Below are 19,145 nucleotides of genomic sequence, written 5' to 3'. Positions count from 1 at the left end.
AGGAAGTAGCCTGGAATCGTGACATTGCCGTAACCCGTACCAACCCTTCTCAAAGTCTTTTTAACCCAGCGCCCATTGAGTGCCAAGCATGAATCGACTCAATTCCCGCGTACAGGCCTGAGCAATAAATCAGCTGAACTGGAACCTCATGTGTGGTCCTCGTTCGTCACGCCCGACATTAAGAGAAACAGGCTGTCATCAAGCTAAGCTGGCCACTTTCCTTGATTTCGCTCGTCGGACACTGGCTGGGGAGATCGCAAATGGCGATCCCGTGATTGCCGAGATGCGGCAACATGGTAAATACACGCCTGTTGCCAAGTGCCTGAATGTTGATCACAGGACCGTGGGGATACTGTGCAAGGAGTGTTTGGAGTCGCTTTTTTCAGTGCCGTTGTAACTTCGAGCAGTTGCTAAACAAATAAATGGTTGTAAGTTGAAGCCTACCATTGCCTAGGCCAGGGGTGGGGAACCATGGGCCTTTTATGACTTGTGGACTACAGCTCCCAGAATTCCTGAGCCAGCATGGGGAACCATGGGCCTTTTATGACTTGTGGACTTCAAGTCCCAGAATTCCTGAGCCGGCCATGCTGAGGGGAAAGGGAGAGGTTTCCAAACTGAGCCATGCTGGCTCAGGGATTCTGGGAGTTGAAGTCCACCAGTCATGAGAGGGGGGCATAGTTTCCCCATGCTGGCTCAGGAATTCTGGGAGTTGAAGTCCACCAGTCATAAAAGAGCCATGGTTGCCTACCCCTGCTCTAGAAGGCTCACCGCTTAGAACAAGACAGGGGTAGGCAACTTTGGCCCCTTCATTTGCTGGCTGGGGAATTCTGGGAGTTGAAGTCCACGGGTCTTCAAGTGGCGAAGGTTGTCAAAGGTGATATCCTAGCTGGGATGTAACCTGGAATTTTCGGCCAGCTCCGCCGAAAGGGGCAGGAGAAGACAAAGAGGAGAGACCTGGTGCAGACGGCCACTTTCTCGGGATCGTGGATGTACGGGCAGCTCTCCCCCCGGTTGCATTTGCCAAAGCGGTTGTAGTACATGCAATATTCCTTCTTTCGCTCTTTCCGCTGCTTGGCCTGGCGGATGATGGCGAGGCTCCGCTGCACGGCGCGGCTGCAGGGAGGGAGACAGGAGAAGCCGGGGTTACAATGCAGGCGTTTTGCAGAACAGCGTTAACAGAGCTGGGAGGGACCGTGGAGGTCTTCTAGTCCAGCCCCCGTTCAGGCAGGAAGCCCTTACAGAATAACAGAAGGGATCTTGGAGGTCTTCTAGTCCAGCCCCCTGCTCAGGCAGGAGACCCTTACAGAATAACAGAGCCTGAAGGGATCTTGGAGGTCTTCTAGTCCAACCCCGTTCAGGCAGGAAGCCCTTACAGAATAACATAGCTGGGAGGGACCGTGGAGGTCTTCTAGTCCAACCCCGTTCAGGCAGGAGACCCTTACAGAATAACAGAGCCTGAAGGGGCCCTGGGGATCATCTAGTCCAGCCCCGTGCTCAGGCAGGAGACCCTAGACCATTCCAGACAAATGGCTGTCCAATCTCTTCCTAAAAACCTCCAGTGTTGCAGCATCCACAACATCTGGAGGCAAGCTGTTCCACTGGCTAATTGTCTTCACTGTCAGGAAATTCCTCCTTAATTCTAAGTTGCTTCTCCCCTTGGTCTTTTTTTTTTTTTTTTGCGGGGTGGGGGGGTGGGGAAGAAAAGCAAAAATGAAGCAGACCCACAACTCAAAGACAGGAACGGAAACGACGCGGAGGGCGGAGAACAGGTTGAAATTTCAGGAGAACTGGACTTCCGACTACGTCCAGCTTGCCTATCAGCTGGGCACCGATCACTTTAATTCACTCAGCACTGAGCGGCCAAGCGTTGGAACGACATTATTCAAGCATTTATTGAAAAAGAGCCGGTAATATTCAATCGCGATGGGGGAATGTCTACCGGTTGCATTCATCAATTTGTGCATTGTTAACCCGCGTGGGCTGCGTTGCTGGGATTAAATTACTGCGGTGTCTCCAAAATTCAGCTTGGAAGGCGATGCAGGAAATAGGGAATTTAAAAGAGCCGCCTGGGAAAAATCGAAGCCGAATCGAAGCGGCGGCCGTGAGCCCCTCTGCGACGTAAGGGGCGTGGGCTGTGGATGATAGGCTTGGTTACTCCCAGGAGGCAGAGGTGTGGGTCTTGGCTAAGAGATCCCTCATGGCAGAGCTACTCGCTTTGGATTTGACAAAGGAGGTGGGATTGAATTTCGTTTCCTAGCCTAAAGCAGGTGATATTCTGGTTCCTGGAACAATGGTCTACAGTGGCCCAAGGATAATTTTTTATTTATTTGTTTGGTTTTCACCCCAGCTTTATTACTTTATCAGTAACTCCAGACAGCAAGCGTAGCTGGTAGTCCTTCCTCCTCCTAATTTCCCAGCAACAGCAACCCAGCGAGGTGGGTTGGGCTGCGACAAAGAGACTGGCCCAAAGTCACCTAGCTGGCTTTCATGGCTAAGGCAGGACTAGAATTCCCCGTCTCCTGGTGACTGGCCCAAAATCACCCAGTCGGCTTTCATGTCTAGGGCAAGACTAGAATTCCCAATCTCCTGGTGACTGGCCCAAAATCACCCAGTTGGCTTTCACGTCTAGAGCAGGACTAGAATTCCCAATCTCCTGGTGACTGGCCCAAAATCACCCAGTCGGCTTTCACATCTAGGGCAGGACTAGAATTCCCAATCTCCTGGTGACTGGCCCAAAATCACCCAGTTGGCTTTCACGTCTAGGGCAGGACGAATTCCCAATCTCCTGGTGACTGGCCCAAAATCACCCAGTTGGCTTTCACGTCTAGGGCAGGACGAATTCCCAATCTCCTGGTTACTGGCCCAAAATCACCCAGTCGGCTTTCATGTCTAGGGCAGGACTAGAATTCCCAATCTCCTGGTGATTGGCCCAAAATCATGCTTAGGGTGGGACGAGAACTCGTCGTCACTTGGTGATTGGACCAAAATCACCCAGTTGGCTTTCCTGTCTAGGGCAGGACTAGAATTCCCAATCTCCTGGTGACTGGCCCAAAATCACCCAGCTGGCTTTCATGTCTAGGGCAGGACTAGAACTTACCATCTCCTGGTAATTGGGCAAAAGGCACTCAGTCAGCTTGCATGCCTAAGGCGGGACTAGAACTCCCAGTCTCCTAGCGATTGGTTCCAAGTCGCTCAGCCAGCTTCCGTGCCTGAGGCAGGACGGGAACTCACCGATTCCTGGTTTCACCTCCACCATTACGCCAAGATGGCTCTCCACCTGGGGCGTTTGCCTGTGCCGACAGCTGATTGGGTGGGCCCTGCCCATTTCGGTTGGCCTCCGAGAACCAGGCCCCCAACCAGCTAGGTGCTGTGGCTGGGGGATCCGTAGGGTCTCCAAGGGAGCCGTTTTGGGAATCACAGACTTTTCTAAAAGGGACGCTGACCTTCAGAGGGATCTAGGGATTTGTAGCATGGACGGCGCCCAGCGATGGCTGGCTGTCACCCCCCTCCCCGCGGTGAAATGCGGGGGTGGATGTATTGCCAGGGCGCTTTCACAAACACAACAAACCTTGCGATGTAGCGGCTGGTGATTGAGCGGCTGGGCCAGCTTGGTGGGGAATACCCAGGAGCGCCAGGCGCCGAGTCCGGCCGTGCGGCTGCGGGAGAAAAAAGAATGGGTTCAGAGAGAGAATCCTACCCTGGGTATTAACATGTAGGTAGGTTTTACAGGTGGTCCTCGACGTACGACGATTCGTTTAGTGACCGTTCGAATGATAATCACATGATCCCAGTCACGAATCCCTTTTTTCAGTACCCCTTTTTCAGCATTTAGTACTGTATTTCCCTTGAATATAAGCCCCAGTTAAGATCGCCAGCCAGACGGAGGCATTCAGTACCGTATTTCCCCAAAAATAAGCCCCAGTTAAGATCGTCAGCCAGACGGAGGCATTCTGTACCGTATTTCCCCCCAAATAAGCCCCAGTTAAGAGCCAGACAGACGCATTTAGTACCATATTTCCCCCAAAATAAGCCCCAGTTAAGATCGCCAGCCAGACGGACACATTTAGAACCATATTTTCCAAAAATAAGCCCCAGTTAAGATCGCCAGCCAGACGGAGGCGTTTAGTACCGTATTTCCCCCAAAATAAGCCCCAGTTAAGATCGACAGCCAGACGGACACATTTAGAACCGTATTTTCCAAAAATAAGCCCCAGTTAAGATCGCCAGCCAGACGGAGGCGTTTAGTACCGTATTTCCCCCAAATATAAGCCCCAGTTAAGATCGCCAGCCAGACGGACACATTTAGTACCATATTTCCCCCCAAATAAGCCCCAGTTAAGATCGTCAGCCAGATGGACACATTTAGAACCGTATTTTCCAAAAATAAGCCCCAGTTAAGATTGCCAGCCAGATGGACACATTTAGTACCGTATTTTCCCAAAAAAATAAGCCCGTTAAGATTGCCAGCCAGACTGACGCATTTAATACCGTATTTCCCCCAAATATAAGCCCTATCCTGGAAATAAGTCCTAGTGCAAATTTCGGAGCAAAAATTAATATAAGACCCGGTCTTATTTTCGGGGAAACATGCAATCATATTCCGGCTTCTGACAGCCAAAGTCAAAGGGGGGAAGCCAGGATTGTGTGATTCGCTTAACAACAGCGGCAAAAAAAAAAAGGATGACGAAATGGGACAAAACCCATTTACTGCTTTGTTTAGCCACAGAAATCTGAGCCTCCGTTCGTGCTGTAGGTGAAGGACTTACCTGTATATAAAGTTTTTATTGCACAAGCTTTGCTTGTATTTTTTTCTTTAAATGGAATTTTAGTTTCCAGCAAGGACAGTAATATTTTAAAAGTTGTAAACTGGTCAACTTTGATTGGCAGGGCAGGATTTTGGGGGGGGGTCTTCAAACCTGGCAACTTTGAGACATGTGGACTTCAATTCCCAGAATTCCTCAGCCAGCTTTGCTTGTATTGTTTCTTTAAATTGAATTTTAGTTTCCAGCACGGACAGTAATATTTTCAAAGTTGTAAACTGGTCAGGTTTGATAGGCAGGGCAGGATTTGGGGGGGGGGGGCTTCAAACCTGGCAACTTTGACACATGTGGACTTCAATTCCCAGAATTCCCCAGAATTCCCCCTAGCTTAAAGTCGCCAAGGTTGAAACACACTGAATTAGAGGCTTTATATCACTGAATTGCTCTCTATCAATTGGTCACCTGTCCTGGCATTGGGCAAACATCCACCTATAAGACAAAGGTCAAGCTGCAAAGAAACAGGGGTGGGGTCTTGTTTAGTGGACACTGCTGTCCATCACAGTCTCAAGGGGGGCAGGAGAAAGGCAGCACAGCCCGGTCAAGACATCAAGGCGAGACATTACACAAACCGCCTCTGTTTTATTCCCTGATACTGGTTATTGACCCCCCCCCAACCCTGACCCTGCCCTGTGGGCACCAGCTGGATCCAGTCCTGGCAACGTCTTTGTGCCCCCCTCCTCCCCATACACAACAGGTCTTTGCTTCTGACCATCTCAACCAGGTGTCTTTAACCAGGTATGAAGTGTTACTCTGTCATCTCCCATTTCGCCCGGTTGCCGAGTTGGGTGGGAAGTGTTGAGACAAACAGAAAGAAAAAATTTTGATTGATGCCCACACCAGACAACTAAATGGCTGGCATCAATAAAGAACAAAACCGCCCAGACGCCAACGAAGCAGTAATTCCAATTTAAACAACCAAACGAAAACAACAGACAAATGAACTGCCTCACAAATCTCCAAAGGATGCTCTTTGATCTGGGGTCTCTGAGCAGCTCTTAAATCAGACCCCACCGGTGGTCTACCTGCTCAGCCTCCCCCCCACACACACAGAGCGGCCCAAAGAGGACCCAGACAGGTGAGGCATCCCACACCTAAGTCCCTTTAAGGCAGAGGTAGTCAACCTTGGCTCTTTTATGACTCGTGGACTTCAATTCCCAGAATTCCTGAGCCAGCTTAGCTGGCTCAGGAATTCTGGGAGTTGAAGTCCACAAGTCATAAAAGAGCCAAGGTTGACTACTTCTGCTCTAAGGCTTCCAGAATCTCCATCTCCCTCTGCAGAACCCATTGGACCAAGTGGACCATCCCTTGAATAGGAGCCAGCCGTGTGCTGCAGCTGCCAAAAAAGCCAACACAGGGCTAGGCTGCATTAACAGAGGGAGAGAATCAAGATCACGTGAAGGGTTAATACCACTTTACAAGGCCTTGGTAAGGCCACACTTGGAATACTGCATCCAGTTTTGGTCACCACAATGTAAAAAAGATGTTGAGACTCTAGAAAGAGTACAGAGAAGACCAACAAAGATGATTAGGGGACTGGAGGCTAAAACATATGAGGAATGGTTGCTTTAATTGGGTATGTCTAGTTTAACGAAGAGAAGGACAAGGGGGGACATGATAGCAGTGTTCCAATATCTCAGAGCTGCCCCAAAGAAGAGGGAGTCAAGCTACTTTCCAAAGTGCCTGAAGGCAGGACAAGAAGCAACAGGTGGAAACTAATCAAGGAGAGAAGCAACCTAGAACTAAGGAGAAACTTCCTGACAGTTAGAACAATTAATTAGTGGAACAACCTGCCTCCAGAAGCGGTGAATGCTCCAACACTGGAAGTTTTTAAGAAGAGACTGGACAGCCATTTGTCCGAAATGGTATATAGGGTTTCCTGCTTGAGCAGGGGGTTGGACTAGATGACCTCCAAGGTCCCTTCCAACTTGATGACAATGATGATGATGTTGCTAGACCCACTCCCAAAACTGACTTCGTAAATTCATGAACTCAGAAGAACGAAGCAAAGCATTCAGCGGGGTCCTGCCACTCCTGGCCAGCCTCTCTTCTCCTGAGACAGGCCTCTGTCCATGAGCTGGGATTCTCCTTCCTTCGGACACCTGGGCCTTGAGCAGGACTTAGTGGATCGGCTCCCAACCAGAAGGACATCAAGACAAAAAAAAAAAAAAAGGAAGGAAGGAAGGAAGGAAGGAAGGAAGGAAGGAAGGAAGGAAGGAAGGAAGGGAGGGAGGGAGGGAGGGAGGGAGGGAGGGAGGGAGGGAGACAGACCAGGTGAGGTTGGTCTTCTTTGAACTGGGCTGTCTGGACTCCACTGCTGGAGCAGGTTCAGCCCCCAAAGGGAGGCCTCTGTCATTCCCGAGGCGTCCCCTGCCCACATTCCCCACCTGGCGCGACGGGAGTTCCAGTGCCCTCAGCCAAGATGTGTGCCAGAGCGCTCCAGGTGGGGCTGAGCATCCCTCCCTCGCTCACCTGCCAAGCCGGCTGCGTTCCCGAGTGAGCGAGTGGAATTTGATAGCGCATCAACCGGCGCTCCTTTCACCGGGGCTGTCACGCGGCCGACTGGTGCCGGCACAGCCCCATCTGTTCCCTGTGCAAACACAGCACGGGGGGGGGGGCTGCCTCGAAGGAGTGTGCGTGTGTATGTGTATGTGTGTGTTTGTCTCTCAGCAACAGAGGGACCTGTAGAATCCAGCAATGCAAAGGCCACAGGGGTCCCAGAGAGAGGAGGACCCCCCCCCTTGCTAAAGTTCATGGGATACACCGCAGCGTCCAGGCTGGCTGCTGCTGGTTTGGTGGTGCCTGGTGGTGAGAAAAAAGGGCCTTCGCGGTGGGAATTTTGGCAAGAACCGCCATTGGCGCTTCCCGGCCTGAAACAGTGCACATCAACCAACTTGTTTGGGGAAAAGGTACTAAACCAGCGGTTCTCAACCTGTGGGTCGGGACCCCATTTGGGGTCGAACGACCATTTCACGGGGGTCGCCAAACAACGCAGTCCGCCATTTTTTCCCCCCTTTTCCTTAGCTGTGCTACTCCCTTTTATTCTATTGGCTTTCGAAAGCCAATAGAATAGTCTCTCTTGAATAGAGTCTAATTCCATTGGCTTTCCAAAGCCAATAGGAATGGTCCAGGCTGTCTCTGCCCTGCTGAGCCCGCCAAAAGTCCCATTCTGCAAACGGTGCTGCACCCGTTGAGTAGTCTTTGACTTACGACCGGTTGGGTAGTCCTCGACTTACGACCGGTTGGGGGGTCACGGCATTAAAAAGGTTGAGAACCACTGTATTAAACCAAAGATACAAAGAGAAAGAGGGAAGGTTTGAAAGCCTTCCGAGGGGTGGCAGGCAGCACTTTGCATTCTGCAGGGCTATTATGGGTTGTCCTCGGCTTACGAGTTGAGCCCCACATGCGTTTTGCCCCATTTTACGACCTTCCCTGCTAAAGTTGCTAAGCAAACTGCTGCAGTTTTTAAATGAGTAAGCCGGTTGTTAAGTGAACCCCATTGACTTTGCTGGTCAGAAAGCCGCAAAAGGGAATCACGTGACACACACACCTCCCCGGGACGCTGCGACCGTCATAAATACGTCAGTTGCCGAGCGTCTGAAGTTTGGTCACGTGACCACGGGGGATGCCGCAACGGTCGTTAATGGTGAAAAATGGACCTAAGTCGCTTTTTTTCAGGGCTGTCGTCACTCTGAGCGGTCACTAAATGGATAGTTGTAAATAGAGAACTGCCTGCACTGACGACAACGGCTTGTGGCTTAGTGTGATGTGTTAACGGATCAGTGATTGGTTGTAAGAAGGATTTCCTGTACCAAACAATTCCATCGGAGTTTAGGCGATTGTAAGACACACCAATAATTGCAGGGACTGATTGATATAGAAAGCAAGTTTTGTGCACCACACACTCTGTGTCCAATGTTGTGCGTCCTCCCACCTCCCCTGTGCAGAAGAAGGAACAGGCCCGTCTTTAGGGTGGAAGGTGGGGTACTTAGCAATAGAACTTCCAGTTGTTCAGCTAGTCCAGGGGCTCTTTTATGACTCGTGGACTTCAACTCCCAGAATTCCTGAGCCAGTAAGGGGGAACTATGGCCCCCTCATGACTCGTGGACTTCAACTCCCAGAATTCCTCAGCCAGCATGGGGGAACTATGCCCCTCTCATTACCTGTGGACTTCAACTCCCAGAATTCCTGAGCCAGCATGAGGGAAACTTTGGCCCCTTCATAACGGGTGGACTTCAACTCCCAGAATTCCTGAGCCAGCATGGGGGAACTATGCCCCCCCTCATGACTCATGGACTTCAACTCCCAGAATTCCTGAGCCAGCATGGGGGAACTATGCCCCCCCTCATGACTCATGGACTTCAACTCCCAGAATTCCTGAGCCAGCATGGCTCAGCTTGGAAGCCTCTCCCTTTCCCCTCAGCGTGGCTGGCTCAGGAATTCTGGGAGTTGAAGTCCACAAGTCATAAAAGAGCCCAGGTTGACTACCCCTGAGTTAGTTATACGGTTGTTAAGAGAATCCAGCTTCTCTCATTGACTTTGCTCCTCAGGTCGCAAAAGGGGGATCTCACACACACACACACACACACACACACACACACACACACACACACACACACACACCAGGACACTGCAACCGTCGTTAAGTACATTCCAGTTGCCAAGCATCCAAAGTTTGATCACGTGACCACGGGAGATGCTGCAATGTTTGGTAAGTCTGAAAAATGGTCACGGGTCACTTTATTCAGTGTCGTTGCAAGTTGGAACGGTCACTAAAGGAACAGTCGTAAGACGAGGATAGACTGTATTTGTGGGGGGAAATTACAGGCAGTCCTCGACCTAAGAGCACAGTTGAGCTCAAAATTTCCGTTGCTAAGCGAGACGGTCGTTAAGCGAGTCTTAAGCCCCGTCTTTCACGCTTTCTTGCAACGGGAAGGCACGAAGGCACTTCAGAGTTAGGATGGGGAAAGGGAACAGAAAACAGGACATTTTACGCTCGGTGGACACGAAAAAGCCCCCAAAGAACCCCGATAAAATTCTGGATTTAAATCCATTCCGCGATTCAGAGGATCTTAAAGAGGAATGTGCAACTGAAACCAGGGGTTTTTTCCTTTTGGGATGAACGGACAAACGCTCGGAACGAAGCATCAAAAATGTCTGTTTTCGTACGCGACAATTGCGGTGAGATTCTTGCGTGCGCGAAGACGGGAAGGTTTGGCTCTGCCCACGATGGCTGGCGAAGAGGGCGGCACTTGCTGAGGTGGCCAAATTGTCTTCCTTGATCAGAGAAAAGACATTCTGTACGCTTATTGCTGGCGGGAAACCCTTCCTAGGCTATTTTGCGTGAAATAGGGAAAAAAACACGAAGTTATGATTGACGGTTGGGATGATTACAGAGGATAGATTACAGACAGGAGAAAGGAACGTAGTAACCACAGAGTAGAAAGTGAACTTGTAGTTAAAACTATAAAAAGGAGAAGCTACTTCTTTACACCTTTTCCCTTTCTTTTCTATTTTAATTTTTCCCCCCTTTCTTTCGCCCTTAGCTTCTGCTTTGATTTCTTTCTTTTGTCTTACTTTATACTATATTAGTTCGTGAAGTATTAGTACCACTTTACAAGGCCTTGGTAAGGCCACAACTGGAATACGGCATCCAGTTTTGGTCACCATGATGTAAAAAAGATGCTGAGACTCTAGAAAGAGTGCAGAGAAGAGCAACAAAGATGATGAGGGGACTGGAGGCTAAAACATACAAGGAACAGCTGCTGGAATTGGGGATGTCCAATTTAATGAAGAGAAGGACGAGGGGGGACAGGATAGCAGTCTTCCAGTATCTCAGGGGCTGCCCCAAAGAAGAGGGAGTCAAGCTCTTCTCCAAAGCCCCTGAAGGCAGGACAAGAAGCAACGGGTGGAAACTCATCAAGGAGAGAAGCAACTTGGAATTAAGGAGAAACTTCCTGACAGTGAGAACAATTAACCAGTGGAACTACCTGCCTCCAGAAGCGGTGAATGCTCCGACACCGGAAGTTTTTAAGAAGAGACTGGACAGCCATTTGTCCGAAATAGTGCAGGGAGAGGAGGAGGAGGAGACCTCTGGGGTCCTTGGTGATCTCTGACCTCCACCATCTTCTTGCAGATGTTTCACAACCCAACTGGCACTGAGGTGGTTGCAGGAAAGCCGCCATGCTAGTTGCTCCATCCTGCCGAAGTGCTGAACCCGGTTTTGCCCCTCACTGCTAGGAGCTCTTGAAAAGAGCAGCCTTAGCTAAGGTAGCTTCACGGCAGGCACACAAACAGACACACATCCGGGGCACCCTTGCTTTCCTGTTCCGCAAGTATTAGCGATGAGCACAACATTTTGGAGCGCTGTGCACGGGGAAAGATTTATTTCTTTAATTCTTCCTCATCAGCCTTCTAGGCAATCAGCACCAGAGAGTACCTGGGTGTGTGTGTGTGTGTGTGTGTGTGTGTGTGTGTGTGTGTGTGTCATTTAATCCTTAACATCTGATGGCTGGGGTCTGCCACCCACCCACCCACCCTCTCTTCTTCCCTTGTGAAGTTGCAGGCTTGGAACTCAAACAAGTATTTTCCCTGGGACCATGGTTAGCAATCTGAAAAGCTCCCCTCCCCACCTGCAGCTGCCCCCCCCCGCATTTCCCTCTCCCTTCTTCCCCCATTGGGGTTCCCTGGGGGGGGTTTCAAACTTCTTTGGGGGGGGGACTTTCAACGCCCCACAAATTGCCTGCCTCTTGAAAGGGGATTGTGGCTGGGAAGAAGGAAGTCGCCCGATTTTAATCAGTCCGTTTTTCCCAATCGTGGTCCTGTAACCTTTGTTGAGTTGCAGCCGGCGAGGTGAGGAGGGGGATCTGGGGTGCCCCCACCAGTTGGGGAGAGGGAGGGGGGGTTCGTGCATTTTGCTCCTCTTGACTCCTTGACACCTTGGAAGCTGCCGCCAAAAATAAGGAGCTGTTTCATACATCAGGACTCCCGACGCAGAGATGGAAGGTGGAAGGCCGCGAGCAGGAGGGGGGGGGCGACTGACATCCGTGGGCTTCCCGCCACGGATAAATGGAGCAGGCAGGCATTTGGGCAAGTCGGCGGGCCCATGCTGGAAGTCAGCACCGTGAGAAAAAAGAGCAGCATGCTAGAGTAATTAGCTTCTCAGCATACCTCGTTCGCCAGGGAAGGAGCTAAACCTCCAACGTGGCCAGAGTAACAGAGCTGTGAGGGACCTTGGAGGTCTTCTAGTCCAGCCCCCTGGTCAGGCAGGAGACCCTAAACTATTCTGGATCCCGGCTGTGTTACTATTATCCTTCTCATCTGTTCCACAATCTTCTCTTATTGGTATCATTATTATGACTATTTTCCTTTGTTGTTTGTATTTTACTGAGAGGTTCTCCACCGGAAACAAATTCCTTATGTGTCTAATCACACTTGGCTAAATGAAGAATATTCTATTCTATTCTATTCTATTTTCCATTTTCCATTCTATCTCTATCCCATCCCATCTCATCCCATCCTATTCTATTCTATGTTCTGTTCTATTCTATTTTTCTATTCTATTCTAACCTATAATTCTATTTTATTCTATGTTCTATGCTATTCTATTCTATATTCTACTTTTTATTCTATCTCTATCCCATCCCATTCTATTTCATGTTCTATTCTATTCTTTCCTATTCTATTCTATTCTATTCTATTCTATTCTATTCTATTCTATTCTATTCTATTCTATTCTATTCCATGTTCTATTCTATTCTTTCCTATTTTATTCTTTCCTATTCTCTTCTCTTCTCTTCTCTTCTCTTCTCTTCTATTCTATTCTATTCTATTCTATTCTATTCTATTCTATATTCTATATTCTATATTCTATTTTTTATTCTATCTCTATCCCCCAAAAGAGGGCTTAAGCTTGAAGTCCTTTGCTAGCATCGGAGGGAAGAAGTCTTCGCTTTAACCAACGGACCAACGGTTCCAACCGTTTTTACACAGTTTCAATCAAGCGACGTTCCAGGAAGACCGAACTGATTGAATTTTGGAAACGGCAAGCGGGCTCTTTGGCAGCCACTGCCGGAGAGGCCAATCTGCTTTTGCGATGACGGCTGTTTTCCATTCGCCGGACACGGTGTCAGGGACCCCACCTCGGCCCCCTCCGTCTCCCCGGGAGCCTCCTGAGCCCACGTCTGCCACTCTTCCCACCCGGAGGCTGACGGCGGACAAGCTGCGAGAAAGGAACTCGTTTCCTTCCCCTTGCAGAGATAAATGGCTTGCTTGATCAGTTCTGGCAGCCTCGTGATTGGCCGCCGGTATTGCAAAAGGTTTGGACGGAGGGAGAAGCTGGACCACAATCCCCCACCGGGGCAGGCAGTGAAAAAGGCAGGTGTTTGGGGCTTAAATTTTTCTCCCCTCCGGAAGCCGGCAACATCGGCTACATTAATCGGGTGGGAATCTGTTCAGCTTTCTTTCCTAAAATATTTTCCAGGCATCAGACAAGGATGTCTGTTTTTTTCTATTTGTACGGGGCGGTTTATAAAACCGACATTCGGGGCTGAATCACGCGGGCCGTTCTTACGGGGTTCGTTCTATCGCTGCAGTTCTCCCGCTTTGCTGAAATTTGTTTGAATTCTTTCTTTCTTCTTGGTCGGTCCTGTCCCAATTTGGAATAAGTGGATGTAGGAAAGGGGCCTCTGAATGAACGTGTATTCTCAACCGCCATGCGTTGTGTCTCGTCCTGCCTTCAGGTGCTTTGGAGAACAGGTTGACCCCCCTCTTCTTTGTGGCAGCTCCTTACAGATTTGTTGTTGTTAGTTGTGAAGTCATGTCCGACCCATCGCGACCCCATGGACCACGTTCCTCCAGGCCTTCCTGTCCTCTACCATCTTCTGGAGTCCATTGAAGCTCCCACCTGCTGCTTCAGGGACTCCATCCAGCCACCTCATTCTCTGTCGTCCCCTTCTTCTCTTGCCCTCCATCTTTCATAGCATTAGGCTCTTCTCCAGTGAATCCTTCCTTCTCATTAGGTGGCCAAAGTATTTGAGTTTCAACTTCAGGATCTGGCCTTCTCAAGAGCAGTCGGGGTTGATCTCCTCTAGGACTGACCGGTTGGATCGCCTTGCAGTCCAGGGGACTCGCAGGCGTCTTCTCCAGCACCAGAATTCAAAGGCCTCCATTCTTTGGTGCTCAGCCTTTCTTGTGGTCCAACTTTCACAGCCGTACATTGCAACTGGGAATGAACGTTATGCTTTGCATGTTTTGAGGAGCAAAGTGGAAACACTGCTGCGCCATTGGCACCCAGACAGTCCCAGGTGGAAATGCCAGTTGCAGCAGGATAAACCAGATGTTCAAGAGCACCATTGAGCGAGCATTGTGTCCGCTAAGAGCCACTTCCAGGCGAAGCAGATTCTCCAAAATTAAGAAGACCAAAAAGACCCAACTTTCATCCTTTACAAGGATGTGTTCCAAGATTTAAGGGGCTGCCACAAAAAAGAGGAGGGGGCCAACCTATTCTCCAAAGCACCTGAAGGCAGGACAAGAAACAACGGATGGAAACTCATCAAGGGGAGAAGCAACCTGGAACTAAGGAGAAATTTCCTGTGAGGACAATTAATCAGGGGAATAGCTTGCCACCAGAACTTGTGGACGCTCCATCAAACTGGAGGCTTTTAAGAGGGAATTGGACAGCCATTTTGTACAGAATTTCCTAGAGTTTCCTGCTTGAGCAGGGGGTTGGACTAGAAGACCTCCAAGGTCCCTTCTAACTTTGTTATTCTGTTATTGTCAAAAGAGTCTGAGTGTCAACTACACAGATGGGGGAGGGCTTTGATTGTATGGTGGTAGCCACCACCATTCTCTCCCTCTCCTCCCCCCATCTCTCTCTCTCTCTCTCTCTCTCTCTCTCTCTCTCTCTCTCTCTCTCTCTCTCTCTCTCTCACACACACACACACACACACACACACACACACACACACACAACGTCAGACACTCCTTGGTGGAAGATGCAGGCAAAACAACGCAACAAATAGTTAGAGAAAGAGTTGAGAGGAAGTTTGAACTGAAGGATGAAAGTTTATCAAAAGATCTCCAGAAGTTCTGGGTGCTCCATCGCTGGAGGTTTTCAAGCACACATTGGAGAGCCATTTACACTATCAATACTCTGACCTTGGGAAGGGGGTTGGACTAGGAGACCTTGAAGATCCTTGCCAGACCTATAATTGTATGATCTCTCTCTCTCTCTCTCCCCCACCTTTCTTTCTTTCTTTCCCTCTTTCTTTCCCTCTTTCTTTCCCTCTTTCTTTCTTTCTTTCTTTCTTTCTTTCTTTCTTTCTTTTTTCTTCTTTATTTCTCTTTTTCTTTCTTTTTTCTCCTTTCTTTCTCTTTTTCTTTCTTTCTTTATTTATTTTTTCTCCTTTCTTCCTTTATTCTTTCTTTCTTTCTCTTTCTTTCTTTCTTTCTCTTTCTTTTTCTTTCTTTCTCTTTATTTTTTTCTCCTTTCTTCCTTTCTTTTTCTTTCTTTCTTTCTTTATTTTTTCTCCTTTCTTCCTTTCTTTTTTCTTTCTTTCTCTTTCTCTTTCTTTCTTTCTCTTTCTTTATTTTTTCTCCTTTCTTTCTTTCTTTCTTTCTCTCTTTATTTTTTTCTCCTTTCTCTTTATTTTTTCTCCTTTCTTTCTTTCTCTCTCTCTCTCTCTCTCTCTCTCTCTCTCTCTCTCTCCCCCCCCCTCCCTCTCTCCCTGTTTTCAAGAAAAGATTGGGCAAGTATTTGTCCAAGGTGGTGTAAAGACTCCTGCCTTGAGTAGGAAGTTGGTCTAGAAAACTTCCAAGGACCTTTCCAGCGCTACGATTTTTATGATCTTTTTGAAAACCCAAGAGAGAGAGAGAGAGAGAGAGAGAGGGAGAGAAAATGAGAATTCACGGGTATTCTGAGCGCCGCAAAGCTGCAAGGGGGGAAAAGCCTGGCTGGCTGGAGAGCTGAGCTGAGCAGAATCCCAGGAGCGAGGAGTAGGCCGTTCTGCACCTGGGCCCTCTCGGTTACGCCGAGATCCGATTGGCAATGCTTCTCCCACCCGGAAGCCCCTTCCACCGTCACGCAGAGGGGGGGGGAGGGAAGGAAACCCTCCACCCAACAATAACAAAGCCTATTGACCCCATTCGGGGAGGGGGGGGAGTTGAAAACGTAACAATTTCAGATAAAAATTAAAACCAGAAAGGTACCAACTGAAACGTTTAATACGGGAGAATTAAAAATAATTTAAGGGGGAAAAAAACCCACAGGCAAACTAGAGACGAAACAGAATAGAGCAAGGAATGAGTCTGTGGACGTCTCGGTTGCCAATGAGGAGTGCAAAGTGGATTTTGAGTAAACGGTGCCCAGCTGCTTTCTCTGCCTCACAGCCCCCTCCCATAATAAGAGGCATGAGAGAGGGAAGGAGGGTGGGGAATTGGGGGGGGGGGGGACAAGAGAGTGAGAAAAGAGAAGGGACAGGAAATGCTTACGGCGGTGCCTCATCCTCGAGGTGAAAAGGGTGGAGATTTAGCTTAAACCATGGATTAACTCGCCGGGAGCTGCAGATAGAAAATTAAAAAGTGTGCAGATCCTTGCGAAAAGGGAGGAAGAGCGGGAGCGTGAAGCCGACGCAACGTGGTGGTTTGTTTTTTTTCTCCAGATAATTTGTCCCATCGCAGCATTAAGAAGACCCACCCGAGCAGGTGGCAGGAGACGGTCGGAAAAAGCCTAAACTAAAGGATGAAAGTTGAGCTGGCAGATTTTTTTTCTTCTTTTGAAAAGGAAAAAAAAAAAAACCAGAACTGGAGAGCTGGACCGGGAGACAGAGTTGATGAGAGTCTGAGATTGGACTTTAATGTAATTGGGACAGAACCGTAAAAGACAGTCCAACCCAAAGCCTTTGAATGACTTGTCACCCAGTCTAGGGGGAATTATTTGCAGGTGCTTCTGCTTTCCTGGATCCCTTTTCCATAATGTCTCTCCTCTCTTAGTCTAATCCATAGGGTCTCCAAATTTGGCCACTTTAAGACTTGTGGACTTCAACTCCCAGAATTCCCCAGCCAGCACATGGTCTAACCGGCAGTCCATCACAAGGTCCAACTGGCTGTAAAAAGAGACCCATCTGGAATCGTTCGCAAATGTTGGAAAATAAACCAATGGCTTGCACAAAAGTTAGCATCTCTTCCATTAGGATATTAAAGCTGGAATTAAAGCTGCAACAGTAGAGTGTACAATGGACCAGAACAAGACAGTTGTAGTTGACTGGAGACTGCGGTCTCTGCCTGAGGCAATCTGTGCTGTGATTGGTTGCTGTGGGTGGAGGGGGAGTTTCCCTTTTTCCCCGCCTTTTTCATCTGTGTGTGCTCTGCATGCTGTTCGATTTACCTCACAATTTACCTCAGGAACATCATGTCCCTTTTTTCTCTGCCCTTTTCATCTGTGTGTGCTCTGCATGCTGTTCGATTTACCTCACAATTTACCTCAGGAACACAGGAACACCGTTGTTCCTGAGGTAAATTGAACAGCATACAGAGCACACACAGATGAAAAAGGTGGGGGAAAGGGGACACAGTGTTCCTGTGTTCCTCACTATATTGCCTGCTGTAAATAGAAATGTCAAATATATTTATATAAAACTACACGTTTGTGTCAGTGTCTCCGACTTCATCTGGACAGCTGCTACGTGATTCCTCAACATCTATCCTACTGCTACTCCAGGACCGACTGCTGAAGGTTTATTTCCCCTTGAATGTTGCATCCTGCAAATGGGACCACCTGTCACTTAACTTGCAGAAAGATCAGCCCTGTGGAACCCACCTGTGCTCTAGATCAGGCATGTCAAACTGCCAGCCCGCCGGCCGGATGCGTCATACCGAAACCACGCCCACCCCATTGCCGGCAATGGGGAAAAAATTGTGATACATTGTGCAACATCACGTGATGTCACAAGTTTGACATGCCTGCTCGAGATAGACCTTGAGTTACAACCATACATTCATTGACCGTTCAGAGTTACAATGGCGCTGAACAAGTGACACTTATGCCTGATCCTCATAGTTCCAGCTGTTGCAGCATCCCCGCAGTCATGTGATTGTGATCTGGTTTGCGATTATGTCGAAAGAAGCCGAAATCGTGTGATTATGATTTCCGATGTTCTCTTTAAGACTGGCAGCGAACATCAGAACATGCTGGTCAGGGAATTCTGGGAATTGAAGTCCACGTGTCTTAAAGTTGCCAAGTTTGGAGACCCCTGGTTTACATCACTCCACCAAATTTTACCAATTTATAATTTTAAAACATTACTGTTCTTGCTAGAGCAGTGGTTCTCAACCTGTGGATCGGGACCCCATTTGGGGTCGAACGACCATTTCACGGGGGTTGCCAAACAACACAGTCCGCCATTTTTTCCCCCTTTTCCTTGGCTGTGCTACTCCCTTTTATTCTATTGGCTTTTGAAAGCCAATAGAATAGACTCTCTTGAATAGAGTCTAATTCTATTGGCTTTCAAAAGCCAATAGGAATTGTCCAGGCTGTCTCTGCCCTGCTGAGCCCGCCAAAAGTCCCATTCTGCAAACAGTGCTGCACCAGTTGAGTAGTCCTCGACTTACGACCGGTTGGGGGGTCGCGGCATTAAAAAGGTTGAGAACCACTGTGCTAGAGAATAAAATTCCATTTAAAGAAAACTACAAGCAAAACTGTACTCCTGAGATGGAATTGTTTCAGACCTGGGTTGTTGAAAGAAACATCTCAAATGGAGCCAGAGTTCCAACCTGCAGGCTTGTCCTCCTTATCGTTGCTTGTAACTTTCTTGTGGAATCTTACCATGTTTTACGGAAATTTTGATTAGCTGTTTTCATCGGGGTTGCGGATCAGTTTGGATCAAACTGCCTTTTTAAGCCAAACACCTTGTGACTCTGGGCAGCTTATTGCAGACCCTCGCAACAGAATAAAGAGAAGTGAGATTTATCTTGATATTTTACTAGAATCCTGGAAACGTTTTGGCCACCATGATACAAAAAGGATATTGAGAATCTATAAAGAGTGCAGAGAAGAGCAACAAAGATGATTTAAGGGGCTGGAGGAGAAAATATGCAAAGAACGGTTGGAGGAATTGGACATGACTTGTCTAACGAAGAGAAGGATTAGAGGTGACATGATAGCCATCTTCCAATACTGGAGGGGCTGCCACAAAAAAGAGAGGCTCAACCTATTCTCCAAAGCACTGGAAGGCAGGACAAGAAGCAACGAACGGAAGCTCATTAAAGAGAAATCCAACCGAGAATTAAGGAGAAATTTCATGACAGTGAGGACGATTAATCGGTGGAACG

General features: G+C 48.5%; 1 protein-coding gene across 1 annotated transcript in view; it reads right to left on the bottom strand.

The window, feature by feature from the left end:
- Positions 1-19,145, bottom strand: part of ZC3H3 (zinc finger CCCH-type containing 3) — a 198,868-nt gene that overhangs the window by 45,373 nt on the left and 134,350 nt on the right. The window contains exons 6-7 of the mRNA XM_039368711.1: positions 3,569-3,656; positions 955-1,113 (exon numbers count right to left, since the gene is read on the bottom strand). Of these exons, the coding sequence (XP_039224645.1) occupies positions 955-1,113; positions 3,569-3,656 (247 nt within the window). The remainder of the gene's footprint in view (positions 1-954; positions 1,114-3,568; positions 3,657-19,145) is intronic.

This window comes from Crotalus tigris, unplaced genomic scaffold (genome assembly GCF_016545835.1).
Source record: "Crotalus tigris isolate CLP2741 ecotype Arizona unplaced genomic scaffold, ASM1654583v1 scf7180000020908.629646, whole genome shotgun sequence".
Classification (NCBI taxonomy): domain Eukaryota; kingdom Metazoa; phylum Chordata; class Lepidosauria; order Squamata; family Viperidae; genus Crotalus; species Crotalus tigris.
This window is presented reverse-complemented; position numbering and strand designations above follow the sequence as displayed.